The following is a 26027-nucleotide window of genomic DNA, read 5'->3' on the forward strand; positions in this document are numbered from 1 at the left end:
TTGGTTTGTCATCAGTATGTACAGAGAGGTTGAGTGAGAGGGACAGGGAGTGTCTACAGCCATCTGTAAAAACAGTAGAGGCTCAGTGGTGTTGGCGATCTTTCCAAAATTGATGGAATTATGAAGACAGAAAAGTACTGGGTCAGATTTTGAACCACCATGTAACATCTGGAAACCATCTGATTGCCAACAACACCATTCTTGAGCGTGAATATGATCACTGCCAAAGCAATAAAAGCACACCTGGATAGACATTACTGAAGCAGTGTGGGATCATCCTGACAGAGAATGGAACAAAAGGCAGAAGAGTTCTGAATCTCTCAGTCTTTTTTATTATTGTAGGGTCTTTACCTGACAGTATAAATGGCCTTAAGGCGACTGTCTTTGTCATTTGGCACTTTAAAAACAAAGCTGAATTGAATGTCCTTGAAGAAGCCTGAAGAATTGTTCCTGAACACTTCTTACAGGAATGACAAGAAAGCTGCCTAAGATTTTCCAGGCTTGTACCAAATATTGAAACTTGAAGTTTTGCAAAATCTGTTTTCCATACTGTATTTTCGAGCATGTTTGTACATGATTCAATACATTTTTGCACCCATTTTCCATTTTCCTTGCAAAATCTAAAAAAAAATTGTTTGATTTGAGACTTTTTCACAGTACTATAGTGTTGTGATCAGTCAGCTGGTACCATGTGTAAGCACGTCGATGACCATGGAAGAAAATGGGAGCTAAGGTTTAGTAGTAATTTGTTTTCCAATATAGAAGTGCTGTTTATCCAGTACTTCTGAGGTAATGTAGCCTGCTTCTTGTTTTCAGGCTACTTGGTAATAGATGAGATGTACTTGACTTCCTAAGACCATCAAAGGTATGTGATAAGATAACTGGAATGTTGGGAGGTTTTATACATGAGCAATTAACTAAACATCCAGCGGGTTACACAATGAAACACATAAATCAGTCTAATACAAAACGGATAACTGGATAAGTGTTTTACTGTCATCCAGCCTTTTATCCTTAACAAGGTCGGGAGTGGGGGCGATGGGGCACCTGGAGCATATCGCAGCAGTCACAGGGCAAAAGGCAGGGTGAGAGACAACCACTTGCACTCACTCCTATGGCCAATTAACCGAACCCCACTAAATGCATGTCTTTGGTCTGTGGGAGAAGCCATAGCACCCACAGAGAACCCATGCAAACATGGGAGAACATGCCAACTACACACAGAAAGGCCTGCGCCAGTTGTTGGAGTCAAACTCAGGACCTTCTGGCTGTGAGGCAACAGAGCTAACCACCATGCCACCATCCTGCACTGTTTTGATCATTTGATCTGAAAAGAAGCCAGCGCAACAGAAGGACAAACAAGTAGTTCATATCCGTGTGTGTGTGGTGAACTATAATGAATGAGACGATCTGAAAGCCACACTGGATTATGTCCTACTTTATGTTTGTTATGTGGTACCTGATTTTTGTCCTTTAACTAAAGACATTTGCACCACAGAACGATGCAGCAAACGTATAAACTGGTGCAAGAGAAGCAGAATGCAGGAAATAAGGTTTCTGATGCTCATCATTTCCTGGGGAAGGAACATCTTCTCCACCACCCCCACCTCCCCAAGCCCAGCCCACGGCTGAAAAAGGACAACAAACATGGCTGTTCAAATGGTCCTTTATAACTACGAGAGAAAAAACAAAGCAAAACCAGAACGCTTTTTTATTTCTTACAACTGATTATCATCATAGTGTGCACTTAATACTGTAGCTTAGTCCCTTTATACACACACGCATACATACACACATTTATTCAATCAGCTTTCACTTAGCTGAGGGACTGTTTCAGCACTGCATGTAGTGTGATCAGGAAAGTAAATCCACTTCAACGACAATCTGCATCAGACTGTAATGTGGTATTATTATTAAAACAATACGAAAAAAGGCAACATGGAAACAAAAAGACAAATTAAAGCATGTTCAGTGAAATTCTCAGAGCATTTTCAAGTAAACAAAGAAAAATACAAGTAGCATGATGTAGTGGACCCACTAAAGACATAAAGCTCTCTTCACATCCTCTTTAAGGGCCTTTTTCTAAAGGACCAAACAACGTCGTCCATCGCGGCTGCATCATGTGGCGGTGGAATGCGCGCCCTAGCTTTTGCTGGCCGTCTGGTCTCTCCTCAGCAGGCTGGGCTCGGCGGTCATCAATCACCACACGTCAGCACACGCTGGACGTTGTAAAAAAGAAACGGTCCCAAGATCACTAAAGCGTGATCAAAACACATTCCACTTTCAGGATCGCGAGGCTTCGAATCTCCTTTGCGCCTCTCGTTCCTGTCGGGAGCAATAAAACACATGGGCCAGCGGTGGAATCAGGCAGAGCACAATGTTTTTTTAAAAGAAAACTAACAAAAGGCTGCTAATCCTCAGCGTCTCGCCATCAGCAAAGAGCCTCTGCCTTCAAAAGTCATTAAATAACTCAGTCTCACTCCATCTCGTACACAAACAGTCGATGTGACGGGCTCGTGTGCTCACTTCAGATCACTGGATGTCCACCGCTGTTTTACACACAGTAGCAACGAGCTTTTGGCAAACGGCTCGCTTCGAAATCAACACAGAAAAATGTCGTTTCTAATGCAGCTATTGATACCAGCTGGCAGCTCTACGCACCACAGTCACCTTAACCGGAGACACGAAGAGGAAAGTCCAACATCAGCTTCAAAAACAAAAAGATTCACAGCCATCGCTCATGATCAGCGTTTCTCGAGAGGCACCAACATGAAAGAGAGGGTTTTTCCACAAAACCACGTCCGCACTGTGAAACTGGTCTGGAAATACGGCTGCAGCTTAAAAATGTCACATTTTCAGTCTGAGAAATATCTGCTGAACTATTAAGGCAGGATATTATTGTGGAATACATTAAAAAAAAAAAGCTTATCTCAGTGCAGCTATTCAAAGTGTGTGTGTTATAAATCGATAAACATGTAAGACAACGTTAGCACTGACTTCACTATAATGCACTACGCAAATAAATAGAGTGAACTTGGTATGTTGAGGCACACAGCAGTCAGACAGCGTGACAGTAATGGTGCAGACTGAAGTTAGAGTTATTACATGGCATCGTGCTCCACAGTATTTCCTTAGTAATGCTTGGTCATATTATCAACTTTATTTACACCGCAAAAGCACAAAATCACCAAAACATTTTGCATATTGCAAAATGGATTACCTAATAATTTGTGTATAATTAAAATAAACGGCCTTGCAACATTTCTGGACGTTAAAGGAAGAGTTTAAAATCTTGTGTAACATATGCGTTTGGTTTCTTGCTACGAGTTTGATCTTAATATGTCTGATTCCCCCCTTAAAGGTCACACGTTGTGCACCATTCATGTGCTTATTTGATTACCTTTTGGAAGTCCAGTTCTAGCCACCTGCAGGTGCAAATATATAAATTCACCATAGACCTCGATTGTACACAGAAAGCAAACATCTGCATCGAAACATCCAGATTTTCACATCTGGGACACTCGGGGACAAAGCAATAAAGGGAGGTGCGGGTGCTTGTTGCTTTTTTTGACACATAGTTGTGCACCTTGATTTTGAACTCTTGACTCGAGGAAGGCAAGTGTTAACCACTACCATTTTCTTCTACAAGATGAAATTTAACTTAAAGGGTCACTGATTTGACACAGTACAGGAGGTCCTGTTTGCATCGCACACACAAACATCCAAGTAGTCAGAACAGAATTTCCAGGGAAAGCTCTAAAAATAGCAGCTGAAGGCAGTCTAAAGGTGCAGAAGGAGGTGACCTTGAAGGGTAAGGCGTTTGCTTTTCACAGACAGTTCACAGAACTTTTGATCACACTTTACAGATCAGAGCCAAACTGAGGTTTTCATGTCTGGTTACTGGCAAGAAAGCAGCAAAACGCATCACTGAAAACATCCACCTGCTGCTTTAACTGAAGCACTGCTTTGGCCTAAAATAAATTTTTAAAAAAGCTCATGAAAGTGTCTAGTCTTGCTTCCTAAAACCAGAGCCTGGCATGAAATCTACAGCTGAGTCCATTATCTAAGGTTCTAGTTTTCTAGTTACTCATAGCTTGATTATGATGAAATGTGTGCTGTATGTGCCCAATGAACGAAGTGCACGACGGCAACTCCAGGCCTATAAAATACAAACACGTTATATAGTTCTTCAAATGAATATTAGTCTAAAGTCTTGGATCTATTACAGAAAACCTATCATAGTGTGTTAGTGCGGCTTAACAACAGAAAAGTGCAGCAGAGTTGTAGAACAAAGTGCACACCTGTCCTTGAAAGCAGTCAGTCGTGATCCGCATCAATGAATGAATGAATCTGAAACTAGTTTGGCAACTCCTCAAATCCTCAGCTTTACAAACTGGAGAAGAAGAAAAAAAGAGCTTGTTTTCTGGTCTCCTGCATCAAAACTCACACAGGCACTTTATCCGTTGTATGAGAGGCATCTGTTATCGCACTGCAACATCTGGAAGACTTGGAGTAAAATCCTGCATCTGTCTCAAGTCTGACCAAAGGGAATTTACAAAGTTTTAGGGGGAAATTCCAACATGACTAACCTTTGGTTTCTTATAATGTAGAAACTGAACATTTACGGGGGGAAACATCCAGTAATTATTCCCCATCAAGAAGAAAAGCCTATGACAAACCTTATGCTGCAAAGCAGAGTGTCTAAAGTCAGATTTGATGGAATTCCCCTTGAACAAACTACAACCTGGAGAATGGGTGCAGAGCGGAGAAACGTATGCAAGACCAATCCAGATAGAAGGCACTGAGACTTGGCTTCTTTTTCACGCTGCTACTTCAGGCATGAATTGGAGGAAAAGATGAACCACAGGTATTCACATCCTGTCCTTCTCATGGCTTTCTAGTATAATGGTAAACAAACAGGCAAGCCCCTGGACTACAACTCCACACAAGGGTCTCCTTAGCTGCAGTGTGAGGATGTGGCACTTGTCCAGCAAAGTCCTGGTCTGCAGTTAGTGTTGTTAAATAGCGTGGACACACTTGCAAGCATGACAGTGCTGCTGTGATGCATGGGGAGGGAGTAAGGAAGAGTTGACCGTGCAGTTGGATTGTTGCTGAGAGCTCATGACGGTCAGTGTGGCTCTGATTGTGCTGCAGGAGAAGGGCGAGGGAGACGGTGAAGTCAGGTCTCAAAGTACTTGTAGATGGCTGTAACGTAAGTCATGACACTTTGCCAGTCTGGCCTCTCTGTGTGCACCATCTCATTAATGTCCTGGAAAAGACAAACAGACACTTTAGACACTACATATTTTATATGATGTTTTTCACTTCATTAAAGGGCGTTATTTATAATTTATCAATAATGATTATGGTTAAACACAACCAAGTCGTCTTGATAATAAGAGTTGCCAACTCCAGCTGTAACAGCAGTAAGTAAACCCTGAGTGAAGCATTTGATTTATGATAGAGGATCCTGTATAATATTTACATTTTCAACCCATTCAAATAAACTTCCAGATGAGTTTGACATTCTGGGAAACTCCTTAGACTTGAACATAATCATGTTTAATGTGAGTCTACAGCTAGCACCTGGTCAGCATGCTTTCAGTTAGCATAAAGGAAAAACAGCTAACCTGGCTCTGTGGAATGGTAACAAAATCTACCTGTAAGCACCTCCAGATCTCACTGACCAACACGTTTCATCTCATTTGTGTAATCTCAAGCATCACCCTGAAGAACGAAGTCAAAAGCCATGCACCATAACTTCCTGATAAGCTGTCTCTAAAGCTAATATAACTACAAACACTACATTTAAAACACAACCCAGACATTTAAAATTGTATTAAGGGTAAAGTTAAGCATGATTACAGCTGGTCTAACAGGTGGCTGCTGTCACAGCTCTCTGCAAGGCTTCTCCTCAGCTCATTCAAGTCACTGCTGGACCTCCTAATCATGCCCGAGCCCCTCTGCAGCATTTTCAGGGGAGCTATCTGACAAACAGCACGAGGGTGATCACCTTAACACGCTATTTAAAAAGCTGGTAGCAGTCTATAGATAGCAGTGATAATTTCATTCTTTAATAACCTTTGTAATAGTTTTTGTCAACAACCTTTTTTTGTGGAACAAGACTATATCTAAGATGAAATGTACTGACAAGATGAAAATAGAAGAAAAAAAAAAAATCCAATCAGAGCCTATTAAGTTGTATACAAAGGCGGGACGAGTCTGGAATCAATCCAATCAGAAGTAATCTCCTTGTGCTGTAAAGCTTAGTAGCGCATATTTGATCTTTGTGACAAAATATCAGTTCTTGGGAGGAAAAGAAGAGCAGATATGGACACATTTCGCAATTTGATGTCATGGGTGCTTAGTGAAGCGAGGTTAGCAACTCTCCCTGTTAAAAACAGGACAAACTTTATACTCTATATTTTAGAGATTACGAACTAAATCAGAATGTTCTGTCAAAATTATCACTGATAACCAACCTAGCTGGTATTGGTTGCCAGTCTGCAATAGATAGCAATGCAGTAAGTCTTGGTTATTATGTCTGTTTTTTTATATATACAGTCTTTGCTTAACTGGTAAAAAGAATCAGAGAGTCTGTGACAGACGAAGTGAGGTTGACAGAGAACCAGTATACACTAAAAAAGAAGAAGGAAGGCTTTGTAGATTCATATTAAGACCATTCCTTTTCAGGTAACCTTACCTTACGTTGACTTTTCATTGAGCCAACATGGTGTAGCAGTTAGAAATCCATGTTGGTTAAAGCCGCACATTGTTTAAACGCATGTACGCTTGTACTAACTTAGGACGCTGTCCAAATTTGAAATAAAAGTCAGTGTATAGCTCAGATCTGTGATGATAGATGCACAAGCAGCTGAGTGAAGTTTATGAGGTTAAAAGCAGAACTATAAATGGATCACAATTAGAAAGCAGACTGCAGGTTAACTCCAGCCAGAGATCACAACAAGCAATCTGTGCGAGCTTGGCTGCCGTATTGAAAAGCAATGAAAAGTATATTCTCTATGCCATCCGTTCTAAATTTGTGTCAGGATTTTTGCTGTATTTTATCTTCATTCCTGGGGTTTTATTTTAATGAAGCTTACCAAAGTGCATTTGATGCCCACGCTCTCTGCGGCCTGGAAAGCTAAGGTGAAGTTTCTCCTCTGATGAAAAGAAGCCACAGTTTAAGTCACATGTAATGAAACCTGATGATTAAAAGAAGTTTGAGCTTTTCTTCCGAACGTCACTTGCCTTCTCCTGGCTGGTGAGCTCCTGGTACGGGATGTGTGCGGGCAGGTAGGTGTGGAGCACGGCGCAGAAGGCCAGGCCATCGTTCCAGCTGCTGCTGAAGTTGGTAATATCAATGTTCTTTAAAAAAGAAAAAAAAAGAAAAAACACAACACAAAGGTGATGCATTTAAACTTTGATCATACTCGACAGAACATTTACAATCCAGACCACAAATCAATAGGAAGCTATTTTCTGGGTAAGGTGTCAAACATGACTGTACAACATTTCATCCTTTGGACCTTTACATCATGAACGTCACCGCCAGACGGCCGATCTCCACATCGTTTCAGACAACACTATTGCTCATAATCAATTCTGCTTTCACGGAACCATTTAAAATGATTTATCTGCTCGATCTGATGACGGTCCTGGGATTTTATATGAAGTGTCAACACTACTCATCCATATCATATCATATCTATCATCTTTTCCACTATCAGCTGCCATCTGACCTTTAAAATCAAAAGATTTACAGCATCCTGCAAACAACCACTTAAATTATATCCTCAAATATCTTTAATGTCATAACTATAATCTACACCATATGCAGTGATGCAGAGAGAGCACTGTGTTTATCAGAAAACTACATCACAGGATATACTAAATGTTGCCCACTTCCTGGTGAAGACCTAAGATGCCATGGTAACTATACCTTAGATCAAATAAAAAGGGTTGGGGTGATGGCAGAGGACTCTTGGCACATCTGTTTATTGCTGCTTAAATCACTCTGAGGTCGTCACTGGATTTATCTTTATTTTTTTTAACCATAGCTTTAAAGAGCCTGCGGTGAAATTAACAAGTGAGACCTACGCAGAGCAGTCAGTCTGCAGCAGCATGTAAAGGGTACTGCAAAGTTAAAGGGTGTAAAGGGAGACAAAGAGTTCATCCCAACTCAGGAGTTAAAGTTGTGACATTATTTACCTTTCTCTACAATGAGGTATCGCTGCCCGTGGCAGAGTGCACCACTGCATCTACCTATGAACGAGGAAATGATGCCGCCTTCATGTTTTTCATTTTATCTCGCTGATAACAGTTTACTGTGCAATCTTAGCACCACATTAGACCTGCATCATGTTACTGCTTATGCACACCCTCCGCTGATTCTTCTCATTAAAAGCATTCAACTAGCATCTGCAAACATGTTTCCACAGTGTGAGTAGGTTGTTTTTAACACTCATTTGGAGGATCACGTCCACCCCCTGATCATGCTAAGAAACTTTATACACAGAATCGGAACACAAAGATCGCAAACACACAAAATTCCAGCTTCATCTTTTTATTCTTGGACTCAACTAGAATAGCTTTCCATCACTGACAGTTCAATACAATCCTTATTTAGCTTCTACTGGGCTGTGTGCAGCCCCTCAGTTCATCCTCTATCTGATTGAAAAAAGCCACTTTAACTCCCATCTGACTAACAGCTCCTGACAAATAAAAGGTACTCAGAGTAATCTGAAACCTAAGCTTTTGGCTCACATACATCATTAACAGTACATACGCTGACCTCATTACATTAAACATGGGCCAATATGAGCCATTGCTACAGAAAGTTTAGTGCTAAAACCTTTAACTATTAGAATTGCAAAGGCAGTAATTTTCCACAAGGCAACATGTCAGAATGGTTGTGCAAGAAGCCTCAAGCGGAGATGAGGAGTGGGCTTCAGAGGTCTGGTGATCTCATTTCTTTCTAACTCCACACCCCCACGTTCTATTTTCAAACTTGAACTCAGCCTTTAGATTGTATGCAGCTCCCTCTAGAGATGCAGAAGCACTTTATATACTCTTTGTCACATATAGTGTACGACTACAGCTGCACTTTACCTGTAACTTTTGAAACACCTCAGTCAGCATGTACAGTTGCTTTTTATCATGGGGACACTGACAGAAGAGAGCTACCTGATAGCCCTCAGTCTTCTTCTGGCACCACTTCAGCAAAGCATTCCTCTTAGAGCCTCCGTACTCTCTGGCCAGTGCTGACAGCGGGTCCTTTCTCTCCTCTCTGTAACAGAAACAGAGGAAAAGCACAAGCAATCAGTTTTAAGACATTTTCCATACCAAAAAGGCAACAGATTACAAGTTCATCTGATTTACTTAATGAGTAAAGAAAAGCCATCATGAGCTGGGCTATGGAAAAAAAATAAAAAAAGAAAAAAGAAAAAATAAACACAAAAAAGGGATCAAGAAACATGAGATTAAAATCACTGACAAGAATGGAAACAGACAATGTTTTTTAAGTGCCAATGTGAGCACATTAGAAACACATCAGAGGTGAATCAGTGGATCAACATGTGGTACCTTAAGCGGCTGCGGGCTGTGGGAGTGATGGAGGCGGTTGGGGAGGAGGAGGACAGAGAGAGTGGGGAGGAGGCAGCACTCATCGCCATCAGGGAAGATGACGAAGACCCCTCCGAGGCTGACATGTCCCTCTTAATCTCCTCACTGCTCCGGCGGGTCACTGTTTAAGTCACGGGAGAGGAAATCAAACTCAGCTTTTCATACTGAACTACTGACCGAGTTAATAATAATAATAATAATAATAATAATAATGGATTGGATTTATATAGCGCTTTTCAAGGCACCCAAAGCGCTTTACAATGCCACTATTCATTCACTCTCACATTCACACACTGGTGGAGGCAGCTACAGTTTTAGCCACACCTGGGGCAGACTGACAGAAGCGAGGCTGCCATATCGCGCCATCGGCCCCTCTGGCCAACACCAGTAGGCAAGTAGGGTAAAGTGTCTTGCCCAGGGACACAACGACCTGGACAGAGAGCCCAGGGATCGAACCGGCGACCTTCCGGTTACAGATGCGATTCCCAACCCCCTGAGCCACGGTCGAGTTACTTCATAATTAGTTCATAAAACATAGCCAGCATCTCTAACCTGAGATCGCCTTGGAGGAGTCAATGTTGGAGACCCTCTGGAGGGCAGATGGAGGTCGGCTAGCTGAGGTTCCCCTGAGAAGGTGCTCGGCTGTAAACATCACAGTAAACACATACAGAACAATTTACTCTATGAGCAACTTCCTCTGAAATGAGATGTCATGGTGGGGGCAGAGGTCAGTAGAAAGCCACATTCCAGTCCCTCCGAGTTCAGGGAATACCGACGCACAAGGCCGACACACTCACCAAGAAAACAATAAATCAGTGAAGAATAAATGGACGACTGAAGGCTATGGCCAAGACTGCACGTTCACATGAAACACTTGAACTCATTAGTGTTGAGAATGAACCGAGCAAACCAAGCACTCATTATTTCCTGCTTATCATCCTCTACACATACAGGAAACCTGCTAAGGTCCAGGCCTCTGAGAAAAACAGTCCCTCCATATACCCTGAGAGAGGGGACAGCCCATTAATCCTATTAATCACTGTGACAAAGGACTGAAATATTATATGGGTAATCCTCATGAACAGGACAATATTCTGCATGTTTATATGCGTACACCCAGCAGCTATGAAAAGCAACAGTTCCTACATAAAGAAACAGATTTATTTTTTTATGTAGAATATGTACCTGGCATGGAGATGTCTGTGTAGCTGGGCCTCTTATCACTCAAAGAGGAGAGCGGCTTGGCTGATGACATTGACCCAGTTATGGAGTGTCTCTGAAACAGCAGAAAAACACCTTTTATTGCACAGTTAAAAAAAAAATTTAAAAAAATCTGAATGCAGTGATTTGTAAAACAGTAGGCGGAGCTTCACTTCTGTAATGTTATCTGAGCTAAAAGCACAACACAAAGTCACGCTGATATCATTGGAGAGTGTCACATGATCAAGTATAAGAGCCTGCAATACTATGTGAAAAGGAGAAGAACCCAAAAATCCCCACCACTCAAACCCTTTAGAAGCCCAATGCTTAAAATGTACAGTGTTGTGCAAAAGTCTTGAGCTATCCCTCATTTCTTTAAATTTTTTGGTGTGACCACCTTAATAATTCAAGCCTGGACTGTCCACAGTCCAGGCCAAACTGAAAGTTTTTTTTTTATAGTTAGTTTCTTCTTCAGGACGCTGGTAAGATCCACAACACCATCACTGGCTCAAATGCAGCTCCAACTCATTTCAAAGCCTCTTCCGTGTTTTACAAATGGCTGTAGACACTCACTGTTGTCTCCTGAACCTGCTCTACATACTGACAATTTAACTAAAAATTTAAAACTTGAATCCGTGAGACCTGTTACCACTGATTTTCAGTCCTCAGGTTTTCCTTATAAATTTCCTTTATTAAGAACAGCTTCTTGACAGACAAGGCTTCAGTGAACAGTAGATGCTTCAGCTGAAGGGCCAGATCTCTCAGGTCCTGTGTCAGGTCTTTGCTGGACCTTTTCCTATTTCTAAATGACATGAGTTTCAGATACTGTTCACCTGATGTACATGTTTTTTGTAGGACTGCCTGTTCTTCTGAAAGACCTTCAGAAATTATTTTTGAAGGTGCTCAAGACTACTTTAAAAGGATTCATTATGGCACCTTGGAAGAAGCATAAGCATGTGCTCAATGAGGAATATAATTTTTGACCTTGCACTAGTGTGAAATAGTATGTAAAGCAGTAAGCTAATAAGGGACAAAAATGCTAACATGTTAATTAAAAACCTTTTCCAGTACCTGCATGGGTGAAACAGCAGCTGCTGGGGGCGTCTTCATGGGACTGGGGCTGAGGGGGGTTCGAGGTAACGGAGCAGCCGGAGCTGTTGGAGGTGTTGGAGCCACAGAGGCACCATTTGACGTTGGACCTGAGATATAAAGAAGCAAAGGTTCACATCCAGTCATATAAAGTTTAGTTGGGACCTTCTTCAGCAAGCAGACAAGCCTGATATGTCAGGAGTCCTGTCTGCAGTAAATCAATAAAAATGCTGAAAATGTATTGAGAATATATTGTTGGGGGGTAAGACTTAAATTTATGTCACTTGTCTTAGTCAGACTGGTGACTCTTGACAAAAAACTAACTAACAATATGGGCTCTCTTTGGTGAGGGAATTTGGGGAAAAAAATACAACAAAAGCAGCAGTGAAGGTCTAAAAATCTAAAACAAAGACAGTGTTGTACCTTGTGAGGCACTATCGAAGCTCTTGATGAGTGTTTTGACGGTGGGTGAGGGCTCCGAGGAGGTGGAGGATCGCCTGCTGAGACCCATCCCCTGTCTGAGAGCAGCTAGGTCCCTCTCCACTGCATTCATGTAGTTATACACTCTGCCTCTCTCCTCATCCTGCCTGGAAAACACAAAGCACTCCACTGAGCATGTGCACTCAGAGCACCTGTGGTGTCAGTTTTGACATTATCAATGCAAAAATGCCTCTGCTCAGTAATTTACCGAGATAGAAAACAGAATGTGTAATTCACAACTTATTTTTGTTTTTAATTCAACTTTGGATTTAGCACAAGCCCTGCTACTGAGCATCTAGTATCAAATTTAATGAAAATATGAAATATCCCAGTTTTTTCTCCTAAAAATAAATAAATAAATAAATTAGGAGCTGACTATTGCAGCTCTTCCACGCGTCTCTCTGTGGGTCTTACTTGCGACTCTTGACTTCGTCCAGCTCCTTGCTCAGCTTCTCGTTCTTCTCCTGTGCTTCCTGAAGTCGGCGCCGCAGGTCACCAATCTCCTCCTGTGCTTCCGACTTGATGTCATTAGCAATGACGACAGCGGTCTGCAGATCAGCCTGGAACTGACGCCACTCCATTGACTCCTCCTGCACGCGCACACACACACACACACACACACACACACACACACACACGTAATGATACAAACAGCTGAACATTGTTTATGCTCATAACAGCAGACCCCTCAGCAGTATTTTATCAATACTGTATTTAGCAGTATGGATAAATTCTTTTGGCCACCAGAGGGCAGTTTTTCCTATTTGTAATGACAGACTTTCCTTATGACAGAAACATTAGCATTCATTTAAAATCAGGCCTTCATGAATTCCCCTTTGCGCTCCGTTTAGGTTTCCATCAGCTCCTAAAGGAAATATCTGCGCTTCTAAAAATGCCCCGCTTTGTTTACCAGTTAGTTGTTACGTTTTCTATCTGCTTTTTTGTGTCAAAATATCAGGGGATTCTGCAGCAAACCTTTTGAAAATTCCACAGTGATGGAAAAATTTTGGTTTGTGGAGCTAGAAGTCATAATACTGCATTTATTTAGTAACCAGATTTTATACAAAGTACTGTCTTAAAACCTAGTTTTTGTTCCTTCTAGTATAATTTGACCTTTACTTGCTCATAATCAAACAGCCTCAATCCACACTCTTTCACAAACGTGTGCACGTTCACATTCTGTGTGGCTGACTTTGCAACAGCATGTTTCGATTTTGTATCCCAGAACTCCTGTGACAGAAGATAAAAGTTATGGCTGCTGTGATTACATTCCAGAGTTGCAAAAGTCCTTCCTGAAAGCACCACTGACTGCTGGACAATACTTTTTATTTGATAAGACTTCAAAACTCATTGTTCTGGTGCTACAGCTGTGCTTCCTGGATCATATTTCATCATCTTGGCCGGCTGACAACGAGACTGGGGGATTTTTATGGCTTCATCTGACATGGTCAGTAGAGAGAGGAACAAAATATGGGAAAGGGGAAGGGAATGATATACAGCAAAAAATGGTCCAGCGCTACGTGTGACTCCCCAGGTCACTTCATGGGTGCCTCGTGTTGTTTGCACCCGAGCTGCGTGGCTATCAAGATTTTTAGGCTGTTGGATGTCAGCAGTTTTTAAAAGATGAGCACCTTTCAGTACGAATGTCCACTTACTCTCAGCCTGCGGTGAAGAATCTTAATCTCTCTCTCCATGTCGTGCTTCTGGTCCTGCAGCTTCTTCACAGAGTCTGAAATCAGAAGGCAATGTTTGGTGATGCTATCATTAAAGAACGCACTGATTCAAAAGCAGACGTCCTTTTCATATCAGAATCTCTAAGGCAAGCTGATGAGCATGCTCACATTGTTCTACTACTTGATAAAAGTTGGCCTTCAGCACAAGCGTCCACTCGAGTTAGAGTGTGTCTGCAGCCCACTTACTTTCCAAATCTGTGATAATGAGATTGTCGTGGAGTTTCAGAGCTCGGTGCTGCTCCACCTCATCCTCCAGTTCAAAGATGGTTTCCTTCATGTCAGCGATCTCTGTGTCCTTCTCCTGCAGCTCCATGCGCTGCTTCTCCAGTGCACGATCCTGCTCAGCCATTTGCTGCTGCGCCTGCTCCTGGAAGTCTCTGTATTCACTGTCCAGCTGCGCACAAACAATTAAAGTATACTTCATTTAATTAGACAGTAGACAAGACATTAGGTAAAAACTGACTGCAATAAATCTTCACAATAACCTGCCTGCTATTATAACTACACATCTGTGCAGTTAGCTCTGTATAGTCTTTGAGAATGTGTACCATTCCTTGCTAAAGGCTGACTCTGGAGAGCTGGTGATACTAAATTTGTGATATCTGAGACACTGATGGACAGGCAGTAATAAAGCTGTAATTTTCATAACCCAAAAACTGAGAGTTGTTGCACCCTAGATTAAAGTAAAGACATTTAGGTCAAACGCCTCAATTTAGCTTCTATTTGCGTGAAGATCTCATGTTCCACTCACTGTCCTTGAACTAACCTTCCTGAAAGTCTCCTGCAGCCGGCTGAGTTCGCCGTGGGCCTGTTCCATCTCCTCCTGCATCTTTGCAGCTTTGGCCTCAGCCTCCTCTTTCCCCAGCCGAACACCTTCCAGCAGCTGACAGATGTCATTTTTGTCCCCCGCAGTGTGCAGAGAGTACAACTCGGCCACTCTCTGCCTCTCTTGATCCAGCTGGGCTCGGCAGCGGCTCAGCTCCGCCTGGTCGTTGCTCACGGCTGCTTTGTACTCTTCCAGTGTGGCCGCCATGGCAGCTCGATCCTGCCTCTCCGAATCCAGGAGGCGCTCCATCTGTTGGTTCCTCTCCTTCAGCACTCCCATCATCTCCTGAGCTTCAGCATTGTCCTGCTCAGCCATCTTTAACGTGTTGGATAGGTGCTGTTGCACCCCCAGTAGCTGCTCTCTCTCAAAGCGGGCATTATCCGCCAGATCTGCGTAACGCTGCTCCAGCTCCATGTAGCGCCCACTCTTGATGTCCTCCTCCAGCACGTAGGATATATGATGCTCTTCGAGGAGCGAGCGCAGGTATTCAATCTGGCGGCCGTAGAGCTCCAGCTTGTCGCTCTGCTGGCACAAGGAGTCCATGAGGATGACTTTCTCCTCTCCGAGCCGCTCGTTCTCTCCATTCAGCTCCTGTGTGATCTGCTGCAGGTCAGCCAGTTCCTGCAGTGTCGCCTGAAGCTCCTCAGCTGTGCTGTGCTGATTCTCCTCCATCTGTTGGATGCGCTCCGTCAGACAGGCTACTGACACCTCACTGGCATTGCCACTGCTACCCCTCCGTGAACGCTCCCTGCTAGGTGCACACTCTGACTCAGATGACGAGGAAGCTCCAGATGGGGCGTCCAGAGCATCGTCACTGGAGGTGACAGCTTGGTAGACCTCACTTGACTCACTATCCAGGTTGTCTGCCGAGCCTCCATGCTGGTGTCCTGTGAGAAGATCCTCCAATGAGCCAGGGGCAGAGCCTTCCACTGAGGAGGTCATAGTACCTGTGCCACCACCATCGCTGTGCCCACTGCCTGCAGCCAGTTCTGGACTCAGGGAGGAGTAGTTGAACAGCTTGTCAGAGCCATCCAGCCTCTGCTCCAGGGAGAATCCCAGAGCATTCAGCCGATCTTTCAGCATGCGGTTCTCGCTCTTCAGCAGGTTGAGCTCCTCTCTGATGGCTTGATTCTGCTCTTGTAAGAGAATCAGAGTGGACTCCACATCAGCGGCCGTGATGGCTGAAACCTGGGGCTTCTCTTCCTCCCCAGCTTCTTCCTCCTGTGGCACCTCCTTCCCACCAAGGCCGAGTTGGGCCCTCATGTCCCTCAGCTCGCTGCGAAGGTGAAGGATTTCCACGTCTTTGCTCTTGGCCAAACCAAGAAGGTCTTTGACTTTGGCTTCCAGAGCCACTTTATCATTAATCTGGCCATCTGACTTAGACTTGCTCATACGGCCCTCGGACTCTGCCAGGATCTGGCGGCGAGAGCGCTTTCCTGAGGCCACATCCCCAGCTACAGTCCCTGATGCAAGTTGCTTTTTAGCAGTGGATGACCGAAGGCGGTCTCGTAATGAACTTGGCTCCTTGGAAGTGGATGATGATGCACGTTTGGATGAAGTACCTACAAGAAAAAGTGGATTTCTTTTATCCTGGTGAAGTAACACTGAAAAAATAATTTTTACAGCTTATCTGAGAATATGAAGAGCTCAGTTTAGCAATGTTTTTGTCTCATTCTTTTTCTTTTTTTGCTAGTAGACAATTCCCATGCTCTTATTTTGACAACTAAGCTGCCGCTAACCAGCAGCTGCTGTTGTGATGATCTTCACTATCATTGTGCTGCTTGGGTCTCTCGCTCATGTCCCAACATCATCATTTTGGTGCCTCAAGGCACCTCCTATTGTAAGGTAAAGACCTTACAATAATACAGAGAAAAGGCCAACAATTAGATGAGCAATCCCTTGGCAACAGTGAGGAAGAAAACCTCCCCTTTAACATTAAGAAATCTCCGGCAGAAGCAGGCTCCAGGAGGAGCAGCTCCAGCCACGAATACATTCCAAACCTGTGGGATACATTTTTTTGAGATACCTGAAGTTGTCTTTGGCTTGCTGTCTAAGTTGCTAGCGCTTGTGCCAACAGACGTAGTCCTCTTGGTCTTAGTGACGGCACTACTTGATGAAGGATTCCCTCCAGCCATAGCCGCTAAGAGGTCATCATTGCTTTTAACCTGAAAGAAGAAAAAGTCAACACGCTCACAGAAAAATTAATGAAATCAGAAACCTTCAGGTGCTACACGCTCCATCACTTGATGAATTTTACCTTAGACAGAGGAGCAACGGTGGTGCTTTTGGCTGGGGGCTTTCCGCCGGTAGTCACGGCCTCTGACTTTCCTCGATCGGCGCTCCCCTTACTCACCGCTGGCCGGACCGTCTTCTTCATAGTGAGCTCTCTGATGCTGAAACATTTACGGCTCAATCTGTACACAAAAAGGAAAGGAGACAGAAGAAAGGTAATGTGCGTCAGCCTCCAGAGCAATAGCTCCAGTTTTCCATGGAAGAAGAATTCTTTCCACAGAGACAATTCCCTGAACTCTTAAGAAAAAAAACTGGGACCACATCAAATAGCTGAGCACTTCTCGAAACCTCTGCCTGAGCTCAGAAATTTATTCAATACAGCCGGTGTTTGGGAGCAAATTTTGCTTTTTTTTATTTTATTTTTTTTTTATTTGTGAAGCCTACAATGATTAGTTTCTGGTGGATTGTTAGTTTTCTGCATATTTAAAAAATATCCCGTGTATACTGTACACCCCCAGATTCAGGAATGCAGAATAAATACTGACTTAATGGCCTCTAAAGGGCAGCCTCCACTAGATGGCTGTCATGTGTTTGTAATTGTTCTCTCAGTTAGGACTTTTAGCTGCAACAATGATACCAGAATAAGTGGCCGCTGTTGGGGGCGTATGTGCAAAGAATGTGGCTTTGCAGTCTTGGCCTCAGCACAAACAAACAGGAGGTAGGGAAAGCATCTTGCTATCATCGCAAAGAACATTCAGCAGGACCAAAAAAGGAAAACGAGATTCCACCTCCCACAGATCAACCGAAAGCTCAAATATCCGGCATATCATGAGAGGCAAAAAAAACAAAAAAAAAAACCAAAAAAAAAAAAAAACCAACACCACAAAAAACCCAAAGTAATACATTTCACCTTGAGCTGCTAAGACATGACTTAGTGCCATTCTAATGTGAGCCACACATATACCAGTTCACAATCCTTGCTGCTTTATTTAAACAACCTGACAAACCAGAAAAGATTCCTAATGACGATTTAATCTAGGCTCCTGAACATACTTACATAGTGACAGACCAAATTAGTAACAGATGACACAACTATACTCTCTCCAACAAATGAAGAGCTTTTTACCTCTCACCAACAATGTGCTAAACCTGGCTATTAAAACAGACAACCCCCCCCCCCCCCCCAAAAAAAAAACCGAGGAGGTTTCACTGAGGTTTTATTCGTAGAATCTGACTTGATGCCACGATAGCAAGAAAAGGGATTTGGGAAGCAGCTGGAGACAAAGAGTAAGTGCTTTTGCACAAACTTGGATGTCTTTGAGTTCACTTACGAGGGGAAAAGTGAGCTAAAGTGATTTATTGTGCACAAGCAAACCCAACTCCAATCTACCTCTGAGTCAGTGCTCTGTTATTTTCCCAAGAAAAAGTTTGCCGTTTAAAAATGGAAATAAATACACAGACACACAGTAAATCTGACTTTAAATAGAACGCTGTGAAGCTGACCAGCATGCTGCAGTGGGCCATAAATGTTTAGACAGTTAGGTGACTAAGCCTTTTTGCTGTATCACGGCTAAATAAATACACGTAGTAAAAATGAATTAATATTTAAAGTAGGGCTGCCACGATTAGTCGACTAGTCACGATTATGTCGACTATTAAAATCGTCGACGACTAATTTAATAGTCGACGCATCGTTTGAAGCTTTGTAAGATCACAAAGGACGCAGGAATGAGTAGTAGGATTTAAGAGTGTAATAACGGACTGAAACAGAAGATGGCAGCACTGCATGTACAAGGATGCCAGCTGCCGTTAAACCCCGAAGAAGAAGAAGCTGTGTCCCAGAATTCATAGCGCAGCTGTCAACAATGGCGGCAGCTAGTTAGTTTTAACTTTACTCTTATTATTCTTTCTGGGTCACAAAATAAACGTTTAACATATTTTCAGGCGAGAATGTAGCTGTGTAAACCTCAAATATCTGCTCAGTTTATCAAGACACCACATATTTTCAAAAGCGCTCCGACGTTTTCGGAGACGTCTGTTACCCACTAGCTCGTTAGCTAGGCGGGGGCTAGGCTAACTAGAGCCGTGAGAACACCGGACTCCCGGCAAATCGTTTTCAAACCCACCGCCGTCTTTCGCTAGTCAGGTTAAACATATATATAAGTCACTTAGATAACTTAAAAATGTTATTGTTTGGCTTTCTTTAGTATTTTATTTGTTCCTGAGTAAATCGGTTTGGCTGAGATTAAAGTTATAGTTTTTTGCACAGCTAAAACTGTCAAGCAGACAGCTGATTATCAGAAGTGTGAGACGCTGGAGAATATACTCCGGTGTCCTGTTATATTTTAGAAAGCAAGGAGTTTATTAAACTTCACCGAAACAATCTGCAAATTTCATTAAAAATTAATAAACTACCATCTTGTCTTTATTTTTAGTTAGCACAAACACTTCAAGCTGTAAGCTAATGATAGTTATATAAGACCAGATGCTGCTGGTGCAATAAGCTGTACGCTGTACGTCCAATGGATGATGATCTGATTAGTCGACTAATCGCAAAAATAATCGGTGACTAGTCGACTATCAAAATAATCGTTTGTGGCAGCCCTAATTTAAAGTAAACTGCATCACCAGTTTATGTTTCCCGAGAACTCAGAATGACCTGCTACCAAGTCACAACTGTACTGTACTCAAAAACAAATACCTTTCTAACAAATTTCAGCTGTGCCTCCGGGGTGCAGGTGCTGTTTAAAATATGCCATCCTGTATCAAGTCTTCTACACAGAGTCCTCAAAAAGATCCAGTTCACACACAGTCTTTACTATCACTCTTCACAGCCTTTCTTCACTATCAATATCAGTTATGAGGAGTCTAAATGTCCTTTGTGTGCTTTTTAAGTTGTAGAACACAAATACACATCACGTAAGGCTGTTTTCACACATGAACTCGGGGAAAATGTCAGGAGAATCAGGGAAGAGCATCCTCAGAAGTTTTCTTTTCATATATTTAACACACAGTTATGGAAATCTCTGACTGAAATCTCCCTGATTTAGGAGATTGTGCTGTATGGGTACGCCTTATAGGAGGAAGAAAACAGAACAATTTTGTGTACTTTGCCACAATTGGACAGCAGATGGACATTTAACGTCCGATCTGTGATAAACACTGTTGGAAAGTAATAAAGAAAGCAAGCACAGCAATCCAATCATGTCTTGCTGTGTGTGTTGGGACCCTGCGATGGCAGGAATTTGCTGCAAGCAGGTGGGTGGGGCTTCCATGCCAACAGCCAGAGCTACATGGACGACATGACCATATTAAGCATGTCTCAGTGACATTAGACACAGCTTTTCTTATAGCAGTGAGGTTTGAACTTGTTGAACTTGTTAACTAGTTACTGGCAGAATCATGAACTCTGAAGTGTGCAGAGAAACTCTGTATAGAAACTGAAAAGAAATCATCCACGATTGATGATGGAGATCCAGAGCATACTTAACCACCCAGAAGAACACTGGGGTCTTAAAATGGTATTCCTAGAACCCTGACCTCAATCCCATAGACCACCCATGGGAACACCCTTGGGAAGCAATGGACAATAAAAGCCAGCTTGTTGGCGTTTCACTAGCTGATGATGACCTGAAAGCTTTGTTGGCTCAAACGAGGAGGAAGGGCTTGCCACAACTGCAGAATCGGCTGGTTTCAGGCCACAACCCTAAACAATTTGCATGGTTAAACTGATCTTGGGTAGGGTGTCCATTACCATTTTGTCTGCATTTTCAATGTGTATTTATCATTTTGTAATTTAAACCTAAAAACATGTTGCTGTTTTGAGAGCACAAGCAGACCATCCCACCCAAATGCCAAAACCAGTCCACTGGATCCAATTCGGGAAGAGGTCAAGGGTTCAGGTTTTTCTTTTAAATTGTCACCAACGTGTATATTACCTTTTTTTAAACAGGGAAAGTTACTTTCAACAGTCGTGGTATGCAAGTCTAAAACCAAACCAGACCGGTACAAAGAAACAAAGAAAAGCCCAAATGTGTACTTAACTGTGCAAGTCCAAACACCAGCAAGTAAGCAACATCTTTAGCTAAAGACAGCCAGAAATCAGTTACAGCCAGATTGCCATTTTAAGCAATATCCAAATATACAGTGCACACATATATATATATATATACACATATATATATATATATATATATATATATATATATATATATATATATATATATATATATATATATATATATATATATATATATATATATATATATATATATATATATATATATATATATCTGCTTCACGCCCTGGTGTGACGGGGCTGTGGCCCCCCCACACCCTCTAGCAGATCATTACATGAAGGAACCTTTTAAAAAACAAAAAACAAGCGCGTCCATGCTCACAGGTGTACACACGGGTGATCACACCCACAAACTACACCCTTTTTGGCTCCTACCTCAAAGCACACTGTGTTCTGTTGATCTTATGTGCTGCACAATAATGTTTAACATTTAGTATTTACTGTCATATTCCCATATATCATTGTGATGTTGTTTATTCTATTACTCTTGTTCTCTTCTGCTTGCTTTCTTTTTTCTTTCTCAGCAGGTGATCCAGGTGATTGATATATGCATTTTTTTTTCTCTGCCCGTTCTGTTGGTTTTTGTCTTTTGCCCTTCTCCCCCGTCCCTCTTCTCAGCTGTTTCTCGTTCCCTCTTTCTTTCTCCCCTTCTTTCCCCCAGTCAAGTCTGTCCCGTATTCAGTAAGTGAAAATAAAATAAACAATAAAAGGTGAATCAAATGGACCATTACGGCAAGGCTGGGATGGTCAGTTTGGTAAAGTAAATCCGTTGGGCATCTTTCTTTGCCTTTAGACAACAATTCTGATGGCAAAAGAGCCAAACGGGACAGGCCAAAAAAAAAAACAAAAAAAAAACAAAACACATATGTCATCCTTTCATTGTTTACCATCCTTCATGATAAACGTTCACTGTGTATCATCATTCAATAAAAAAATCTTCTGAAATGAAAAAATAAATAAATAAATAAAAAATTCACTTTGTATTTACTCATGTTATCTTTGTCTGATATTAAAATGTATTTGATGATCTGAAACAATTAAGTGTGACTTATATGCAATCAATCAATCAATAAATAAATAAGAAAACAGGAAGGGGGCAAATACTTTTTCACAGCACTGTTTGTTCTGTGCTCACATTATAATTGAGCTCTGTTTTTTCTCCCAGGCGTGCACTCAACAAGCAGCCAGTTTTCTGAATAGCTGAATGTTTTTGAATGCAGATGTCTGAAACAGAGAGCTGCTAGCTGGAGCACAACCCTTTTTCACTGGGTCTGAATAGACATGGGAGCACAGGCTGGGGACCAACAGAGCAGCTAAATAGGGCAGAGTCAGCAGCCTTTTCTTTCACTCTCCCACTCTTGAAAACAGTATGCTCTTCAACATGCACCACACACATCACTCTAACTTGGTTAAATTTGTAGAAAAAAACATATATATAAAATAGCAAAAACCCGGTGTGTTTTCCACATTCCTACACCAGCATCTGTGATCAATTACAGTATCACAAACAACCTCGCCTAACAAACAACACTCCTGCTGACTCTACATTGTTGGACTGAGTGTTCATAGTATAACAACGTGTTTAAATAAGGGACATTAGATAAGAGGAGACAGTGAATCCTGAATAAAAATCTATGGGAGAGTTCTGTAACACAAAAGAAGCGTCTCCCCTGCCCCTCACCCCGAGAGCCAATCAACAGATAAAAAGAAAAACATATCAGCCACTCATTAGAGTTTGGAATTTCAGAATTTATAAAGGCCACTAAGCAGGAGACAATAGAGAAACACCCTTCAACCATGAGTGTTGATGTTGCACAGAATGTCCACCAGGGGTCACTCTGGAACTCCCTTTTTAGCAATGCCACATAGGAAACAGGCAGCTGTTGGGCACACTTGGGCAGAGCAAGAACAAGTAAATAAGTAACTACATATAACAAATGTTACAAAAATCTGTTTGATTTGTGTGTCAAAGGAAAAAAAAAATCCAATATTCTATATTCTTAATTCACCCAATATCAATATTAGTCTTAAAAATCCTATATAACTTTGCTCTTCTACAGTGCTGGCTGATGGACCAACAACAGCTCAAACAAGATTAGCCTACAGACTGATGTGTGTACCACATATTTTTGACCATGCTCCCATCTGATAGCAGAAGATCTCTGCAGATAGGCAGGGAGGCAGTCTGTAGCTGCAAACTGACTGCCAATGCGTCACAGCCGTTGAACCATAAATTTCCCCTCTATTGCTGGGTTGTTTCCCAACAATTTAAAACAGTGAAAGCAAGATAAAAAGACAAAAGGGCAATAGAGGATCTTAATGAACAGTCAAGCAACAGCAACAACCAGATACCCCACGTTTCAAAAGACAAGAACACTGTTGAGAAGAATTTGATAATATGGAGGTATTTTGGTTATTTAAAGTCCAACAAAGAAGCAGAGCAGCGTGCACTGCCAGTTGTATTGAGAGCGTGTTTCCACTAATTTTTTTTATCATCTGAAGCAGCACCATGCTTTAGAGCACATGCAATGCAAGACTTTACAGTTCCAGACATGTCCTTATGTACCAGAACTTACAATGGAAAATGAAGAGACTGTGATATGAGAAACGCAAGTCTATTTTACTGCAAAACACGCCAATTAGCACAGTTGACAATTTGGCATTTAAGTGGCTGAGTAAAGTAACTGAACCTCATAAGCCAACTCCCTCACCATAAACATTTCTCTCAGATGCTACCTTTTTTTTTTTAGGATGGGCAGAGACACTCTTCATGTTGGCTCATGTAACATCCTTTTATTCTATGAATGCATTGTGCAAATATAAAAAGCTTTTTAAGCCTTTTAAGCATGATTTTAGTGTCACTATTTCTACTACTTCTTTGTTTCTTCTATTCATACAGTTATGTCCCTGTAACCACTGAAATTACAACTATGGCTCTCTACCCATTCAGTCACATAGGTGCTTCAAAATAACTGCTCAAATACCTGCCTGGAGGCATTTTGAAGACGGCTGCCGGGTGGCTAAACTTACATTGAGCACAACCGGTTTAAATACAGCTCAAATATTTAACAAACAGCACAGAATGAAAAGGCCAAAGTCCACAATGTTTGCCTGAAACTGGCAGACACGTCTTAAATATTAGCCAGGCTTTTGACTGTTAACAGCACAAGTTTACAGTGGAGGAAGGGTGACTGCTGAACTGACATTCAGAATCTATGAAATACAAAATGACATCAGTTTAAATGTAATAAAGGTGCCTATTTTGATCAGGATGCTGTTGAAAGAAAATATTTATAAATGTATAAATATGTCTGTGAATGTTCTCAGTCATTCAGGTCATTGTAGTCTAGGAAGCTTGGAAAGAAAAGCGTCTGGACTTCTTTAAGTTGCTTGAAGACGTTTCACCTCTCATCCGAGAAGCTTCTTCAGTTCCAAGGTCAAATGGTGGAGAGTCCCAGATTTAAGCCCTATGGGAGTGTCCCTCAAGAGCCTACAAAGGACCCCCTAATGATCTCAACCTAATCACCCGTTTCACACCGAGCCAAGGTGTGAAAACGGGTGTAGGTCACAATCAACCAAGGTTTAGAGTGAACTCATTGTGAAACCTAGCCCTACCCTATCGTGATTTACTGAGATCAAATGGCCCAGGATGTGAGTGGACGTTAAAGGGTCTGGGAAAGGATCTCAAAACTGGATTATAGATGGCAGACAGTTGATGTTGTAAGCCACCACTTCTGTTCAAAGATGGTCCTTCACAGTGGACATAGATGGGGGAGTGAAAGAAGCCATCTATGTCCACTGTGAACAACCATTTTTGAACAGAAGCGGTGGCTTATGACTTCCCAGACACCTTAACGCCCACTCACTTCCTGGGCCATTTGATCTCAGTAAATCACATGATAGGGTGGGGCTAGGTTTCACAATGAGTTCACTCTAAACCTTGGTTGATTGTGAGCTACACCTGTTTTCACACCTTGGCTTGTGTAATTAGGGGGTCCTTTGTAGGTTCTTGAGGGACACTCTCATAGGGCTTAAATCTGGGACGCTCCACCATTTGACCTTGGAACTGAAGAAGCTTCTCGGATGAGAGGTGAAACGTCTTCAAGCAACTTAAAGAAGTCCAGACGCTTTTCTTTTCAAGCTCTATAAATGCATAAAGGTGCAAAGCTCACTGTAAACCATGCAATTAAAGCTGAGATAAGCCAAGGGGCAAGTTCCCATTATTTCAAATTAACAGAGCTGTTGTAGTTGATTTCGCTGTCAATAAGTGCACTGGATCTGATCCAGGGTTGCACAAAAACATGAGCTTGAGACAAAGAAGAAACAGTGTTTGAGAAAGAGGTGGGGGGGAAAGCACAGTGGTCTAGTAAATAACCCTTCCCTGCGCTCTTTCTTTAACTGCGGGGAGGCACTTCCTTGCCATAACATCAGCTTCCTGTGGTGGCGTCCCCCAAGAAAAAGAAGAAGAAAAGAAATGTCGACCCTGCAAGGGTGACTGTTTACAAAGACAAGCAGAGATCAGTCCAGTTGAGACACAGACTTTTTCAAACCTCAAATTTGACTTAAAAAAATGTCTGGTTATTAATGCCAAACAGGAATGAACCATCTTATGACAAAGCTTTAACTATTTAAATCTTTAAATCTATAGACTAGTGAGTGCTTATGGTTTTTGCACTCAGCTGTCAAATGCACATTCATCTATGCAAAGGGGTATTTATGTACTGCACCCATACAATAATACCGTTCTCCTGTACACTGCTGTTAC

General features: G+C 42.1%; 1 protein-coding gene across 2 annotated transcripts in view; it reads right to left on the minus strand.

Moving 5' to 3' along the window:
• Window positions 1-1643: 1643 nt before the first annotated feature.
• The window catches only part of specc1la (sperm antigen with calponin homology and coiled-coil domains 1-like a), a 26177-nt gene continuing 1793 nt past the window's right edge, over window positions 1644-26027 (minus strand). The window contains exons 2-16 of one of the 2 annotated variants that reach the window (XM_086313408.1): window positions 17210-17366; window positions 16979-17117; window positions 14893-16514; window positions 14313-14520; window positions 14049-14122; window positions 12808-12983; window positions 12337-12500; window positions 11896-12023; window positions 10810-10900; window positions 10177-10266; window positions 9586-9745; window positions 9187-9289; window positions 7252-7368; window positions 7104-7163; window positions 1644-5269 (exon numbers count right to left, since the gene is read on the minus strand). In XM_086313408.1, coding sequence (XP_086169534.1) covers window positions 5180-5269; window positions 7104-7163; window positions 7252-7368; window positions 9187-9289; window positions 9586-9745; window positions 10177-10266; window positions 10810-10900; window positions 11896-12023; window positions 12337-12500; window positions 12808-12983; window positions 14049-14122; window positions 14313-14520; window positions 14893-16514; window positions 16979-17117; window positions 17210-17329 — 3342 coding nt within the window. In that variant the 5' untranslated portion in view covers window positions 17330-17366 and the 3' untranslated portion in view covers window positions 1644-5179. Of the gene's footprint in view, window positions 5270-7103; window positions 7164-7251; window positions 7369-9111; window positions 9290-9585; window positions 9746-10176; window positions 10267-10809; window positions 10901-11895; window positions 12024-12336; window positions 12501-12807; window positions 12984-14048; window positions 14123-14312; window positions 14521-14892; window positions 16515-16978; window positions 17118-17209; window positions 17367-26027 lie in introns of both variants that reach the window. The other variant, XM_086313407.1, reaches the window with a different exon arrangement.

Source organism: Aulonocara sp. 'chitande type north' Nkhata Bay, linkage group LG12, assembly GCF_057382095.1.
Source record: "Aulonocara sp. 'chitande type north' Nkhata Bay isolate Kocher_YH1m ecotype deep benthic linkage group LG12, A_spYH_male_GT1.1, whole genome shotgun sequence".
Taxonomy (NCBI): Eukaryota; Metazoa; Chordata; class Actinopteri; order Cichliformes; family Cichlidae; genus Aulonocara; species Aulonocara sp. 'chitande type north' Nkhata Bay.